The following is a 16351-nucleotide window of genomic DNA, read 5'->3' as shown; positions in this document are numbered from 1 at the left end:
ATATGGACTGGACTCTCACTATTATGTTAGATCCACTATGGACTGGACTCTCACTATTATGTTAGATCCACTATGGACTGGACTCTATTATGTTAGATCCACTATGGACTGGACTCTCACTATTATGTTAGATCCACTATGGACTGGACTCTATTATGTTAGATCCACTATGGACTGGACTCACTATTATGTTAGATCCACTATGGACTGGACTCTATTATGTTAGATCCACTGTGGACTGGACTCTCACTATTATGTTAGATCCAATATGGACTGGACTCCATTATGTTAGATCCACTATGGACTGGACTCTATTATGTTAGATCCACTATGGACTGGACTCTCACTATTATGTTAGATCCACTATGGACTGGACTCTATTATGTTAGATCCACTATGGACTGGACTCTCACTATTATGTTAGATCCACTATGGACTGGACTCTATTATGTTAGATCCACTGTGGACTGGACTCTCACTATTATGTTAGATCCACTATGGACTGGACTCTATTATGTTAGATCCACTATGGACTGGACTCTCACTATTATGTTAGATCCACTATGGACTGGACTCTCACTATTATGTTAGATCCACTATGGACTGGACTCTATTATGTTAGATCCACTATGGACTGGACTCTCACTATTATGTTAGATCCACTATGGACTGGACTCTCACTATTATGTTAGATCCACTATGGACTGGACTCTATTATGTTAGATCCACTATGGACTGGACTCTAACTATTATGTTAGATCCACTATGGACTGGACTCTATTATGTTAGATCCACTATGGACTGGACTCTCACTATTATGTTAGATCCACTATGGACTGGACTCTCACTATTATGTTAGATCCACTATGGACTGGACTCTATTATGTTAGATCCACTATGGACTGGACTCTCACTATTATGTTAGATCCACTATGGACTGGACTCTCACAATATTATGTTAGATCCACTATCGACTGGACTCTCACTATTATGTTGGATCCACTATGGACTGGACTTTCACAATATTTTGCTAGACCCCCTCGACGTCCATTGCATCCGGTCTCACATTTGCGGTCCTCTCCAAGGTTTCTCATAGTCATTCACATCGACGTCCCACTGGGTTGTGAGTTTTTCCTTGCCCTTATGTGGGATCTGAGCCGAGGATGTCGTCGTGGCTTGTGCAGCCCTTTGAGACACTTGTGATTTAGGGCTATATAAATAAACATTGACAGATGGTACAAAATGCGGCTGCTAGACTTTTGACAAAAACAAGAAAGTTTGATCATATTACGCCTATACTGGCTCACCTGCACTGGCTTCCTGTGCACCTAAGATGCGACTTTAAGGTTTTACTACTTACGTATAAAATACTACACGGTCAAGCTCCTGCCTATCTTGCCGATTGTATTGTACCATATGTCCCGGCAAGAAATCTGCGTTCAAAGAACTCCGGCTTATTAGTGATTCCCAGAGCCCAAAAAAAGTCTGCGGGCTATAGAGCGTTTTCTATTCGGGCTCCAATATTATGGAATGCCCTCCCGGTAAAAGTTAGAGATGCTACCTCAGTAGAAGCATTTAAGTCTCATCTTAAAACTCATTTGTATACTCTAGCCTTTAAATAGACTCCCTTTTCAGACCAGTTGATCTGCCGTTTCTTTTCTTTTCTACTCTGCTCCCAACCCGGGGTGGACCGCTAGCCTGTCCATCGGATGGGGACATCTCTACGGTGCTGACCCGTCTCCGCTCGGGATGGTTCCTGCTGGCCCCACTATGGACTGGACTTTCGATGATGTGTTGGACTTTCACAATATTATGTCAGACCCACTCGACATCCATTGCTTTCGGTCTCCCCTAGAGGGGGGGGGGGGGGTTACCCACATATGCGGTCCTCTCCAAGGTTTCTCATAGTCATTCACATCGACGTCCCACTGGGGTGAGTTTTCCTTGCCCGTATGTGGGCTCTGTACCGAGGATGTCGTTGTGGCTTGTACAGCCCTTTGAGACACTTGTGATTTAGGGCTATATAAATAAACATTGATTGATTGATTGATTGATTGATTGAAGTCGGACATCACAGAAGGCCTAGGTGGGAAACGCACGGCCCGCCACTGGATTTAAGGGTACTGGGGGTTAGGAGGTACAAGTGGGTGTGGGTAAAGAGTTAGATAGGTATTTATTTTAAGTTTTATGTGAAACGGGTATTGAGATAGTGCACTATTAGTGTCTGATTGACACTCCGGAGCACAAGGTGGCGGTAATGCGCCATTAAGTTGGATGTAAAAGGCGAAGAAGAAGAAGAAGATATCCGGACTACTTTTGTGTTTACTTCCGTGGTGTTTGGGTCAAAACATGCTTTAAAGATCTAGTTAGCTGATGAATATTAACATCTCCGCACTGTAGTTGTTTCCAAAAACTATATAAAATCAACAGTTGTTTTTTTTTTGTGACAATGTGCAACGGCTGCGTGCAAAAAGAATTCCCCGACCGGGTAGGTAAACACTCTTGATTATGCATTTTCTAACAACTTGCTTTGGAATTGAAAAAAAACAAAAAAACCGTCCTACCTTGATTATTAGGGCCACACTTGTTTGGAGGATGGCTCCTATCTGATGAACTACCTGGGCTGTGCCAGCTGCAACCACAGAGACTTCGTGGTGGTCGCCAATAAAGTCGGGGAGGATTACGACGGAGAGGAGGTCGTCACCTATGACCGTAAGTCTTTAATAGCAGGGCAGCTGCATTTCAACTATTTTAACATAGAACACTGAGGTCCAAAATGTGATTTACAGAACTGAAGCGTTCCTCAAGGCACCCTTACTGATTTATGCAACTAAAACACGACTATAAATAGTATAATTTGGCCATAAAGTTGAACATTGTTGTAAGTACACCTCTGCATAACACTACCTTCGTTCATCCATCCATCCATTTTCTACCGCTTGTACCTTTTTTGGGGGGAGTCGCGAAAGGGGGGGGGGGATGGGGGGTGCTGGAGCCTATCTCAGCTGCATTCGGGCGGAAGGCGCGGTACACCCTGGACAAGTCGCCACCTCATCACAGGGCCAACACAGATAGACAGAAAACATTCACACACTAGGGACCATTTAGTGTTGCCAATCAACCTAGCCCCAGGTGCATGTCTTTGGAGGTGGGAGGAGCCTATCCCCAGGTGCATGTCTTTGGAGGTGGGAGGGGCCTATGCCCAGGTGCATGTCTTTGGAGGTGGGAGGAGCCTATGCCCAGGTGCATGTCTTTGGAGGTGGGAGGAGCCTATCCCCAGGTGCATGTCTTTGGAGGTGGGAGGAGCCTATCCCCAGGTGCATGTCTTTGGAGGTGGGAGGAGCCTATCCCCAGGTGCATGTTTTTGGAGGTGGGAGGAAGCCGGGGAGAACATGCAAACTCCACACAGAGAGAACCCGAGCCCGGGATTGAACCCAGGGGCCGTATTTATCAAGCTTCTTAGAATTACTCCTAAGAAGTCTGCTAAGAGTTGACTTAAGAGTAAATAAATTCTTCGCTGAAAGCTGCACTTAAAAGTTATTTATCAAGCGTCTTACTCACACTTTCAGCGAAGTGTAGGACTGAGTCTTAAGTGTCACACTCAGAGCTGAATTACGACATTACTATGTGCCGTAAACGGAATTTTAGGTGACGTCATTTCTGTGTCCATAGAAATGACCAATCACGGAAGTGAATCCCTTGTCTAAGAATAAAGAAATATCTTAGAAATATTTAAGTGGACAATGGGAATGTATATTTTGACAATAAACTACAAAATAACACAAAACAAACTAGTACCCGCCCGCACTCACGCTACCTCTCGTCTCTCGCCCACACACTCACTGAAGTCACTCACCTCACATGCTGTCACCTATTAAAAGGGCCACACACACACACACATACGCTACTCTCATAACATTTTCTTTCCAATTCATTAATTAGGCAACTAATTTGAAACTGGTGTGGGTTGTTCTATATATAATATACCACTGCAGCCACATGCAGAAATCAACAAGGAATCGAAAACTATTAAATCTGTGACAAAAATAATACCCGCTGTCTAAACGATACCGTTTGATCAGCGGCTCGTCATCAAACAAAGCCAGGACATCCTTCCGCTCCCTGACCGTTTGCGCACGTCTCTCTCGCCTCAGTGCCATCCCCCGCTGGCAACTCCTAACCACTTAAGACACCTCTGAAGGTCTTTTAAATATCGTGGAGAGTAGGAGTGATTCTTAGACTTAAGAAAGTTGATGAATAGCTTTTATTCTTAAGTTTGAGAGTAGGACTAAATTTCGCAAATTCTCAGGACTTAAGTGTAAAATGGCACTCTAAGACGCTTGATAAATACGGCCCCAGGACTACTCAGGACCTTCGTGTTATGAGGCACATGCACTAACCCCTGTTCCACCGTGCTGCCCATCTTCATTCATATTTAGGAAAATAAAAAACAATATGTAAATGTAAACTTCTAACAAAGAATAACTGTTTTTTTAGTCTGTCAATTTGCCTGAAATTAAAAAATAAATTATTTGCTAACACTTTAGTATGGGGAACATATTCACCATTAATTAGTTGCTTATTAAAGTAACAAAGACTTAATTTAGAGTTATTTGGACACTCGGGGAACATATAAGGGTTAGGTTACTAATAAGCAATAATTCTGAGGTTATTGAGGGAAGACTCTTAGTTAATGGCTTACTGCTTGTATAATAAGGCATTAATAAGTACTTAATAATGACTAATTAAGAGCCAATATGTTACTAATTTACATGTTAATAAGCAACTAATTAATGGTGAATATGTTCCCTATACTAAAGTCAGTGTTTCCCACACATTCATTTATTTGTGGCGGCCCGCCACGAAAGAATTACGTCCGCCACAAATAAAAATACAATTTTTTTTTTTTTTTTGTCCTGTCCAGCTTTTTAGGCAAGTCATATAGTTGATGTAGATGCCCATATCGGCTGTTCAGATTTACTTTACAAAAGAGAAGTGTAGGATACTTCTCTTGTTGCCTTATTTGTATTTGACTTTATTAAATGTATTTACATTAGAAACACAACATGTGTATATAACAAAGGGTGCAAAGTCTGCAGGCAGTAGGAAACACATGGTTAAGTGTAGGGAGTAAAACTGATGGCAGTCTACAGTTCAAGATTTTTGGAGCTCTTTGTTCAGTGGATCAGATGTTTGATGAAGCTCTGTGTCTATCTACCACCACTACTGTTTTCTGTTTATTTGTTACTGACTGTGGCAGGACACCTATGCCTCTGTTTCACTTTATGTTGCTGGTAAATAATATAGTTGTAGTAGTAGGCTAAAGTTAAATTATTTAGTATGCGCTAATTAAAGGGGCAGAGCTTTAAGAGACATTTTAGCTTTTATATTTTATAAGATATATTTTTTGTAAGAACCACAATTAATAAATATATTTCAGTGAATAACTTATTGTTCAAATCTGTATATAAATATGTACATAAAGTGTTGTAATTATATTGTAAAATGGATGGACGTTTAAAACAAAACTGTTATTATTAATTAGTAAGTATACATTTTTTGAGCCTTTTTATCAATCAATCAATCAATGTTTATTTATATAGCCCTAAATCACAAGTGTCTCAAAGGGCTGTACAGAAAATCATATCATTGTAGTAAATTATGCAAATTACTCGATGATGACATTGTGACCACGCCCATAGCCACGCCCCCACCGCCACAGGTATCTTGGCAGTTTATGGGAAACACTGAAAGTGTTACCAATTATTTAAACTGAACATTATTTGACCGACTTGAACCATTTGATACTGAAAATGAAATAAAAACAACCACGGAAAATAATATTAATTGATCAGCAACATCAACTCAGGAGCACAATATTTAAAGTTAAAGTACCACTGATAGTCACACACACACACACACTAGGTGTGGTGAAATTACCCCCTCTGCATTTGACCCACCCCCTGGGAGGTGAGGGGAGCAGTGAGCAGCAGCGGTGGCAATGCTCGGGAATCATTTTTGGTGATTCAACCCCCAATTCCAACCCTTGATGCTGAGTGCCAAGCAGGGAGGTAATGGCTCCCATTTTTATAGTCTTTGGTATGACCCGGCCGGGGTTTGAACTCACAACCTACCGATCTCAGGGCGGACACTCTAAACCAAGAGGCCACTGAGCATGTTAATTAAATGAATTTAAAACACTTCAACCGACAAAACAAACAAATAAATGAGAGGCTCCAGCACCCCCCGCGATCCCGAAAGGGACAAGTGGTATAAAATGGATATCATTTGTGTCGATTTTTTTTTTTTTAAATCAAAATGGGGAAGTCAGGATTAATGGCTTCAATGAGCATGTTTAGTAGTGCAAAGCTTTTCAAAGTGGGATTTGAAGAATGATACTAAGATGAGAAGGACTGATGTAATTGTGTTGCTGTACTTTGTTTACTTCAGACGCATACAGTAGTATTGTGTTTGACAACTCTTGAACTCTGACAATAGACCAAAATGTCTACTCTCGGGGCCCCTCAGTCCTTAGCTTTTTGTAAATGTGGCCCCCAGAACAAATAAAGTTGAACATTCCTGATATACAGTTTACTACTTTCTATATGTCAAAATCCCATGTGTTTAATCTGCATTAAAAGACATCACAATTACATTCTAATAGGAGTTATTGATGTATAAACAAAGATGTGGTTTTGTAAAACTTTATGATATATTTACCACCATTTATCATTTTTCCCCCCACAGATCTTTGTAAAAACTGCAACCACGTCATCGCAAGACATGAATATACATTTGCTGTTGTTGATGAATATCAGGTAAGGACAAACACTCGATAGGGGAGGGGGTCTTCTGATCAGGATTTCCTATGTGCTGCTTTAATACACTCCTGACTTCAAATGTAACCCCTTGTAAAAGTTGGCACGTTGTGTAAATGGTAAATAAAAACAGAATACAATGATTTGCAAATCCTTTTCAACTTATATTCAATTGAATAGACTGCAAAGACAAGATACTTAATGTTCAAACTGGAAAACTGTGTTATTTTTGGCAAATATGAGCTCATTTGGAATTTGATGCCTGCAACGTGTTTAAAAAAAGCTGGCACAAGTGGCAAAGACTGAGAAAGTTGAGGAATGCTCATCAAACACTTATTTGGAACATCCCACAGGTGAACAGGCTAATTGGGAACAGGTGGGTGCCATGATTGGGTATAAAAGCAACAAACAAGGATGGGGCGAGGGTCACCACTTTCTCAACAAATGCGTTAGCAAATTGTCCAACAGTTTAAGAACAACATTTCTCAACCAGCTATTGCAACGAATTTCACCATCTACGGTTCGTAATATCATCAAAAGGTTCAGAGAATCTGGAGAAATCACTGCACGTAAGCGATGATATTACGCACTTTGGATCCCTCAGGCTGTACTGCATCAAAAAGCGACATAAGTGTGTAAAGGGTATCACCACATGGGCTCAGGAACACTTCAGAAAACCACTGTCAGTAACTACAGTTGGTCGCTACATCAGTAAGTGCAAGTTAAAACTGTACTATGCAAAGCCAAAGCCATTTATCAACAACACCCAGAAACGCCGCCGGCTTCGCAGGGCCCGAGCTCATCCAAGATGGACTGATGCAAAGTGGAAAAGTGTTCTGTGGTCTGACGAGTCCACATTTGAAATTGTTTTTGGAAACTGTGGACGTCGTGTCCTCCGGACCAAAGAGGAAAAGAACCATCCGGATTGTTCTAGGCGCAAAGTGTAAAAGCCAGCATGTGTGATGGTATGGGGGTGTATTAGTGCCCAAGACATGGGTAACTTACACATCTGTGAAGGCGCCATTAATGCTGAGAGGTACATACAGGTTTTGGAGCAACATATGTTGCCATCCAAGCAACGTTACCATGGACGCCCCTGCTTATTTCAGCAAGAAAATGCCAAGCCACGTGTTACATCAATGTGGCTTCATAGTAAAAGAGTGCGGGTACTAGACTGGCCTGCCTGTAGTCCAGACCTGTCTCCCATTGAAAATGTGTGGCGCATTATGAAGCCTAAAATAGCACAACGGAGACCCCCGGACTGTTGAACAACTTAAGCTGTACATCAAGCAAGTATGGGAAATAATTCCACCTGAGAAGCTTCAAAAATGTGTCTCCTCAGTTCCCAAACGTTTACTGAGTGTTGTTAAAAGGAAAGGCCATGTAACACAGTGGTAAAAATGCCCCTGTGACAAATTTGTTGCAATGTGTTGCTGCCATTAAATTCTAAGTTAATGATTATTTGCCCCCAAAAAATGAAGTTTCTCAGTTGGAACATTAAATATCTTGTCTTTGTAATCTATTCAATTGAATATAAGTTGAAAAGGATTTGCAAATCTTTGTATTCTGTTTTTATTTACCATTTACACATTAGTGCCAACTTCACTGGTTTTGGGTTTTGTGAATCTGCATTTGCTTTGTGACGCTCTCTCACTTGTGCGTTTTTGTTGCATCCTTTAGGAGTACACAATGCTTTGCATGCTGTGTGGTAAAGCAGAGGACTCCATTAGCGTGTTGCCAGATGACCCTGGACAGAACACCCCGCTCTTCTAGACCAGACAATACACCAAAAGTGTAGATAACCATTTCTGTCAGAATAATTGTATCTAAGTTATCACAAAACTTTGTGTTGCCATGAGTTCCCGGCGAGAAGACAAAACCTCCACTGTGTAGGATGGGGAGCGACATGAGGGTTCTGTTTCTTTGATGTATTGTAATCCACAGAAAGATTTTGTCTTCACCCGAGAACTACAAAGCGGAAAGGAAGCAAGACTAGACTCCCCTCCAGGCGACCTCTTCTTTGAACTGTTTTACGACCTTTTCTTTGAACTGTTTTAATCAAAGGCGATGGCTGTTTACGACCCCCCTCCCTTAAAAAAAAGCTGTTACCATGTAATCAGGAAAAGTCCAAATAAAAGAGGAGGCGTACAATCTTTCGTCAGAGCGTGGAACACTGTACAAGGGTAGAGATGTACGCGTTTCTCCTCATTGAGCCAAATTGAATTCTGTCTGTTTAATTCCTTGCTTCTTGTCTTGTTTAATAGATGCCCTCAGTGTTTGAACCTGAACCAGGCAAAATCTGCTATGCTTACTCTAATCACTTCATACACATGTTTTTAAGTACAGTATGTCTCCTTTTTAAAAAGAAAAATGGACCAGTCCAGTCACGTATGAATGATAGCCCTATATTGTTGACATATGCACTGTAAACAAAGTAGGCCTCCCTGCATGTGCAGGAAATAAAGTGAGTGAAAAAAAATCTTCTGTCTGATTATTTAATACCAAGAGTCATATTTGAAGTTACAAAACAAGTGTCAGATGGGCGGTGTGGCCTGTTTCCTCCCATCAAACCACGTTAAGAGTGATAAGCGGATATGCAAAACATCAAAAGCAAAATCGAAAATATTTTTGCTTGACATGTATTTTCATGACGAAAAGCAGTTTGATAGAAATGCAAACGTACAAATGAATAATAAAAGGACACGATGATGCTGCTGGCTTGCTTGCACGCATGCGATACTGAACGAGTGCACTTTTCAATACATTCTAATATGCAACTATTCATTGTTACTATTGAGCATGGTCGATATATATACAGCGGATTTTGGTCTCATAATGGCATGATATGGCGTGTCAGTTATTGAAAGACACATTGATGACATGGCAACTCAAAAACCACAAACATCCCTTTTTTTTTTAGGCAACATCAGCATATTACAGCATATTCTTTTGCCATCGTACCTAAAAATGAAAGGAAACATTCAACTTTTTTCCCTCAGGTTGACGCTACTTTCTCTTACTGTATTTTTAAAGGCCTACTGAAATGAAATTGTTTTATTTAATCTATGTGTCATACTTGATCATTTCGCGATATTGCCATATTTTTGCTGAAAGGATTTAGTAGAGAACATCGATGATAAAGTTCGCAACTTTTGGTCGCTGATAAAAAAAAAAAGCCTTGCCTGTACCGGAAGTAGCGTGACGTCACAGAAGGACTACTCACATTTTACCATTGTTTACACCAGCAGCGAGAGAGATTCGGACCGAAAAAAGCGACGATTACCCCATTAATTTGAGCGAGGATGAAAGATCCGTGGATGAGGAAAGTGAGAGTGAAGGACTAGCGTGCAGTGCAGGACGTATCTTTTTTCGCTCTGACCGTAACTTAGGTACAAGGGTTCCTAAGTTACACACTTTCTCCTTTTTCTATTGTGGATCACGGATTTGTATTTTAAACCACCTCGGATACTATATCCTCTTGAAAATGAGAGTCGAGAACGCGAAATGGACATTCACAGTGACTTATCTCCACGACAATACATCGGTGAAGCTCTTTAGCTACTGAGCTAACGTGATAGCATCGGGCTCAAATGCAGATAGAAACAAAAGAAATAAACCTCTGACTGGTAGGATGGACAGAAGATCAACAATACTATTAAACCATGTATATGTAACTACACGGTTAATAATTCCCAGCCTGGCAAAGCTTAACAATGCTGTTGCTAACGACGCCATTGAAGCTAACTAAGCATCGGGTCTTCACAGAGCTATGATAAGAACATTAGCGCTCCACCTACGCCAGCCAGCCCTCATCTGCTCGTCAACACCCGTGCTCACCTGCGTTCCAGCGATCGACGGAAGGACTATGGACTTCACCCGATCATCCGTGCGGTCGGCGGCTAGCGCGTCTACTCTCCAAGTCAAAGTCCTCCTGGTTGTGTTGCTACAGCCAGCCGCTAATACACCGATCCCACCTACAACTTTCTTCTTTGCAGTCTTCATTGTTCATTAAACAAATTGCAAAAGATTCACCAACACAGATGTCCAGAATACTGTGGAATTTTGAGATGAAAACAGAGCTTTTTTGTATTGGATTCAATGGTGTACCAATACTTCCGGTTCAACCATTGACGTCACGCGCATACGTCATCATGCATAGACGTTTTCAACCGGAAGTTTAGCGGGAAATTTAAAATTGCACTTTATAAGTTAACCCGGCCGTATTGGCATGTGTTGCAATGTTAAGATTTCATCATTGATATATAAACTATCAGACTGCGTGGTCGGTAGTAGTGGCTTTCAGTAGGCCTTTAACTGTCAGAATCTGTATGCATTTCCATTAGTTTAGAATGATAATTGTTCGCATTGAGCCGTGACATAAACATACAACTGCGCAATAATTTGACGACATATTTACATGGTGCAAATATTCACACATGAACTTTGCAGCTCGGTTTCGACCATTTTCATTCCTGAAGTGTATCAATCTCCTTGAAGGTATTCTACAATGTACGGATCAATGTAAGCTAATGTAGCAAATAAATACATTTCTTATACATACAGTATACATTCCCTTGAAGTGAATACCGTATTTACACACACTATCTAGTTCAGTCTTTCCTGTTTATCACCGAGTCACCTTCCCTGAGCCTTTACCTTCCTTGCTTAATCCCCTCCCCATCGAGCGAGGACCCCACTGACCCTGCCCGATGGACCTGGCTTGCAGGGCGCCGTGGCGAGGAGGCGGGGGAGGCATCAGCGGCGTCGGAGAGGAGGACCCGGAGAAGCTGGACGGGGAGCAGCTGCGTCCCTGAGGCGCCCGGCCCTCGCAGGGTTCCTGGCGGGACGGCGAGCAGCTGAGCGAACGCTGCAGGACGGAGGAGGACGAGCTGCAAGGGCGGGGAGCGGGGGTGCTGACGAGCACGCCGCCGCGGTCCTGCACCAGCTGGCTCAGACTGGACAGGGAGTCGGCGTCGCTGGTGCTGCTGGCGCGTACCCTCAAGCGTCGCCGCCTGGAGAAATGAAGGATGACAATATGATACTAGAAATTTCCCGCGGGTTTAACAAGTTTTAGTTGTAACCGTACAAAATGAGCTACACAGCTAGCCTAAAAGGTTAGCATGCTTACATTAAAATGCTAACATTTAGCATGTGTGCAAACGTTAGCATGTTTCATATACCAAGTTATATGACTAAGGTTTATGGCAGCAGAATTAGACAAAAAAAGGCGTAAAATCTGCAAAAAGTTAGCACTTTGATGTTAGCGTGCTAGCATGCTAACATTTAGCATGTGTGCAAACGTTAGCATGTTTCATATACCAAGTTATATGACTGTAAGGTGTATGGCAGCGCAATGAGACAAAAAAAAGCGTAAAATTTGCAAAAAGTTAGCACTTTGATGCTAGCGTGCTAGCATGCTTACATTAAAATGCTAACATTTAGCATGTGTGCAAACATTAGCATGTTTCATATACCAAGTTATATGACTGTAAGGTGTATGGCAGCATAATTAGACAAAAAAAAGCGTACAATTTGCAAAAAGTTAGCACTTTGATGTTAGCGTACTAGCATGCTAACATTTAGCATGTGTGCAAACGTTAGCATGTTTCATATACCAAGTTATATGACTGTAAGGTGTATGGCAGTGGAATTAGACAAAAGAAGCATAACATTTACTAAAAGTTATCACTTTGATGTTAGCGTGCTAGCATGCTTACATTAAAATGCTAACATTTATTATGTTTCATATACCAAGTTATATCACTGTAAGGTGTATGGCAGCAGAATTAGACAAAAAAAGGCGTAAAATTTGCAAAAAGTTAGCACTTTGATGTTAGCGTGCTAGCATGCTAACATTTAGCATGTGTGCAAACGTTAGCATGTTTCATATACCAAGTTATATGACTGTAAGGTGTATGGCAGCAGAATTACACAAAAAAAAGCGTAAAATTTGCAAAAAGTTAGCACTTGGATGTTAGCGTGCTAGCATGCTTACATTAAAATGCTAACATTTAGCATGTGTGCAAACGTTAGCATGTTTCATATACCAAGTTATATGACGGTAAGGTGTATGGCAGCGTAATTAGACAAAAAAAAGCGTACAATTTGCAAAAAGTTAGCACTTTGATGTTAGCGTACTAGCATGCTAACATTTAGCATGTGTGCAAACGTTAGCATGTTTCATATACCAAGTTATATGACTGTAAGGTGTATGGCAGTGGAATTAGACAAAAGAAGCATAAAATTTACTAAAAGTTATCACTTTGATGTTAGCGTGCTAGCATGCTTACATTAAAATGCTAAAATTTAGCATGTTTCATATACCAAGTTATATCACTGTAAGGTGTATGGCAGCAGAATTAGACAAAAAAAGGCGTAAAATTTGCAAAAAGTTAGCACTTTGATGTTAGCGTGCTAGCATGCTAACATTTAGCATGTGTGCAAACGTTAGCATGTTTCATATACCAAGTTATATGACTGTAAGGTGTATGGCAGCAGAATTAGACAAAAAATAGCCTAAAATTTGCAAAAAGTTAGCACTTGGATGTTAGCGTGCTAGCATGCTTACATTAAAATGCTAACATTTAGCATGTGTGCAAACGTTAGCATGTTTCATATACCAAGTTATATGACTGTAAGGTGTATGGCAGCAGAATTAGACAAAAAAAAGCGTAAAATTTGCAAAAAGTTAGCACTTGGATGTTAGCGTGCTAGCATGCTTACATTAAAATGCTAACATTTAGCATGTGTGCAAACGTTAGCATGTTTCATATAACAAGTTATATGACTGTAAGGTGTATGGCAGCGGAATTAGACAAAAGAAGCGTAAAATTTGCTAAAAGTTATCACTTTGATGTTAGCGTGCTAGCTTGCTTACATTAAAATGCTAATATTGACCATGTGTGCAAATGTTAGCATGTTTCATATACCAAGTTATATGACCTTAAGGTGTATGGCAGTGGAATTAGACAAAAAAAAGCGTAAAATTTGCAAAAAGTTAGCACTTTGATGTTAGCGTGCTAGCATGCTTACATTAAAATGCTAATATTTACCATGTGTGCAAATGTGAGCATGTTTCATATACCAAGTTATATGACTGTAAGGTGTATGGTTGCGAAAATAGAGAAAAAAAGTGTAAAATTAGATGAAAAACTTAGCATGCTTAAGTTAGCTTGCCAACATGTTAACAGTTAACAAATGTCACATACCAGGTTACATGACTCTGGTCTAAACGGTTGCAAAGCTAGCTCAGAAATGTTGCATGCTAATGTTAACATGTTAGCAAGATAATGAAAACATGCATAGAGTTAGCATGTTTCAAATACCAAGTTATATGACTAAGGTGTATGGCTGCGGAATTAGACCAAAAAAAGTCTAAAATTTGCACAAAAAGTTAGCACTTTGATGTTAGCGTGCTAGCATCCTAACGCTAGCACGCTAACAGTTAACATGTCACATTTCAAGTTGTATGACTAAGGTGTATGTGTAATATTAGCAGTAAACATTGCCATGCTAATGTTAGTATGCTAGCATGCTAACAGTTAACAAATGTCACATACCAGGTTACGTGACTCTGGTCTAAACGGTTGCAAAGCCAGCTCAAAAATGTTGCATGCTAATGTAAACATGCATAGAGTAAGCATGTTTCAAATACCAAGGTATATGGCTGCGGAATTAGACAAAAAAAAAAGCGTAAAATTTGCAAAAAGTTAGCACTTTGATGTTAGCGTGCTAGCATTAAAATGCTAACATTTAGCATGTGTGCAAACGCTAGCATGTTTCATATACCAAGTTATATGACTGTAAGGTGTATGGCTGCGGAATTAGACAAAAAAAAGCGTAAAATTTGCAAAAAGTTAGCACTTTTGTCTAGAGCTCGGCAGAGTAACCGTGTAATACTCTTCCATATCAGTAGGTGGCAGCCGCTAGCTAATTGCTTTGTAGATGTCGGAAACAGCGGTAGGCAGTGTGCAGGTAAAAAGGTGTCTAAATGCTGAAACCAAAAATAAACAAGAGGTGAGTGCCCCTAAGAAAAGGCATTGAAGCTTAGTGGAATTAGACAAAAGAAGCATAAAATTTACTAAAAGTTATCACTTTGATGTTAGAAGGAAACTAAAACGGAACTGGCTACAAAGTAAACAAAAACAGAATGCTGGACGACAGCAAAGACTTACTGTGGAGCAAAGACGGCGTCCACAATGTACATACAAACATGACATGACAGTCAACAATGTGCCCACAAAGAAGGATAAAAACAACTGAAATATTCTTGATTGCTAAAACAAAGTAGATGCGGGAAATATCGCTCAAAGGAAGACATGAAACTGCTACGGGAAAATACCAGAGAAAAAGCCACCAAAATAGGAGCGCAAGACAAGAAGTAAAACACTACACACAGGAAAACAGCAAAAAAGTCCAAATAAGTCAGGGTGTGATGTGACAGGTGGTGACAGTACACCTACTTTGAGACAAGAGCTATAGTGATGCATGCTTGGTTATGCTTTAAAGTCATATCCAACTTTTTACGGTCAACTGAGTTTATGATTTCTGCTAGTGGTGTGCCTCTGGAGTTTTTCAACGCAAAAAATGTGCCTTGGCTGAAAAAAGGTTGAAAAACACTGCTACAAAGCATTCACATGTTTTTTTCAACTCCTTCTTCTCCAGATTTTGGCACGCTCTACCTTCCACATTTTTCACCCGATTCAAACTGTTCCAACTTCAAACTGTTCAGCCTATTCAGGAATCGCGGGCTTTCCCTTGACAAATTCCCCAAATTCCCAGATTTCCCGGTATTTCTGGGACATTTTTCCCATTCAAAATGAATTGGCCATTTTTCAAACTTCCACATTTTTCAACCCATTCCCCCTTCAACGCATTCCACCATTCTGGAATTTTCAACTACCCTTTTTCGAAGTTCAAAAAAATTATGGGATTTTCCAGAATTCCCTGTTTTCCAAAGCCCAATTTCCACCATTTTTTCTGGCGACTACTCCTCACAAATGTTTCAACCCACTTCAACCGTTCCACCGTCAAATCATTCCTCTTGATCAGGACAAAAAACAAAATTGTTTTTTGAACTGGAAAAATTCCGGGGTTTTTCCCGAAATTCCGTAATATTCAACGACACCTGGAAGTCGAACTTTGCTTGCATTGCATGCAGAACGGCCTCGGGCCTATGGACACAACACCACTACACCCAAAGACAATTGGCATATTTACAAACACACTCCCCACCCCCACCCCACGCCGCTTGATTCCCCTTCGGGGTGATGGATGGCTGAGTAGCGCTTTATAGCAGCAGGCCGGCCGCCAGGGCCCCAACTCCCCCCACCCCCCTCTGTTGCAAGTTGTTGTGATTATATGTAACATGTTTATGTGAATGTGAGTGTGAATGTTGTCTGTCTATCTGTGTTGGCCCTGCGATGAGGTGGCGACTTGTCCAGGGTGTACCCCGCCTTCCACCCGATTGTAGCTGAGATAGGCTCCAGCGCCCCCGCGACCCCGAAAGGAATAAGCGGTAGAAAATGGATGGA

The 16351-nt window shown here is 40.9% G+C and overlaps 2 protein-coding genes across 4 annotated transcripts in view; one reads left to right on the top strand and one right to left on the bottom strand.

The window, feature by feature from the left end:
• The first annotated feature begins 2283 nt into the window (after positions 1–2283).
• churc1 (churchill domain containing 1) lies at positions 2284–9283 on the top strand. The gene is made up of 4 exons (XM_062034514.1): positions 2284–2488; positions 2577–2712; positions 6748–6818; positions 8499–9283. Exons 1-4 carry the CDS (start codon positions 2450–2452, stop codon positions 8589–8591), a joined length of 339 nt encoding a protein of 112 aa, XP_061890498.1. The 5' UTR covers positions 2284–2449; the 3' UTR covers positions 8592–9283.
• Positions 9119–16351, bottom strand: part of ttbk2b (tau tubulin kinase 2b) — a 174314-nt gene continuing 167081 nt past the window's right edge. For all 3 annotated transcript variants that reach the window (XM_062034511.1, XM_062034510.1, XM_062034512.1), the window contains one exon: positions 9119–11830. In XM_062034511.1, coding sequence (XP_061890495.1) covers positions 11446–11830 — 385 coding nt within the window. In that variant the 3' untranslated portion in view covers positions 9119–11445. The remainder of the gene's footprint in view (positions 11831–16351) is intronic.

Source organism: Entelurus aequoreus, linkage group LG23 (assembly GCF_033978785.1).
Source record: "Entelurus aequoreus isolate RoL-2023_Sb linkage group LG23, RoL_Eaeq_v1.1, whole genome shotgun sequence".
Taxonomy (NCBI): Eukaryota; Metazoa; Chordata; class Actinopteri; order Syngnathiformes; family Syngnathidae; genus Entelurus; species Entelurus aequoreus.
The sequence above is the reverse complement of the archived record's forward strand: the minus strand, read 5'-3'. Positions and strand labels throughout refer to the sequence as shown.

Excerpts from the sequence above, each read along its gene's own strand:
- churc1 (XM_062034514.1), top strand. The coding sequence starts at position 2,450 with ATGTGCAACGGCTGCGTGCAAAAAGAATTCCCCGACCGG. Across the intron at positions 2,489-2,576 it reads AAAAAGAATTCCCCGACCGG|GGCCACACTTGTTTGGAGGA; the intron begins GTAGGTAAACAC and ends CTTGATTATTAG. Across the intron at positions 6,819-8,498 it reads CTGTTGTTGATGAATATCAG|GAGTACACAATGCTTTGCAT; the intron begins GTAAGGACAAAC and ends TGCATCCTTTAG.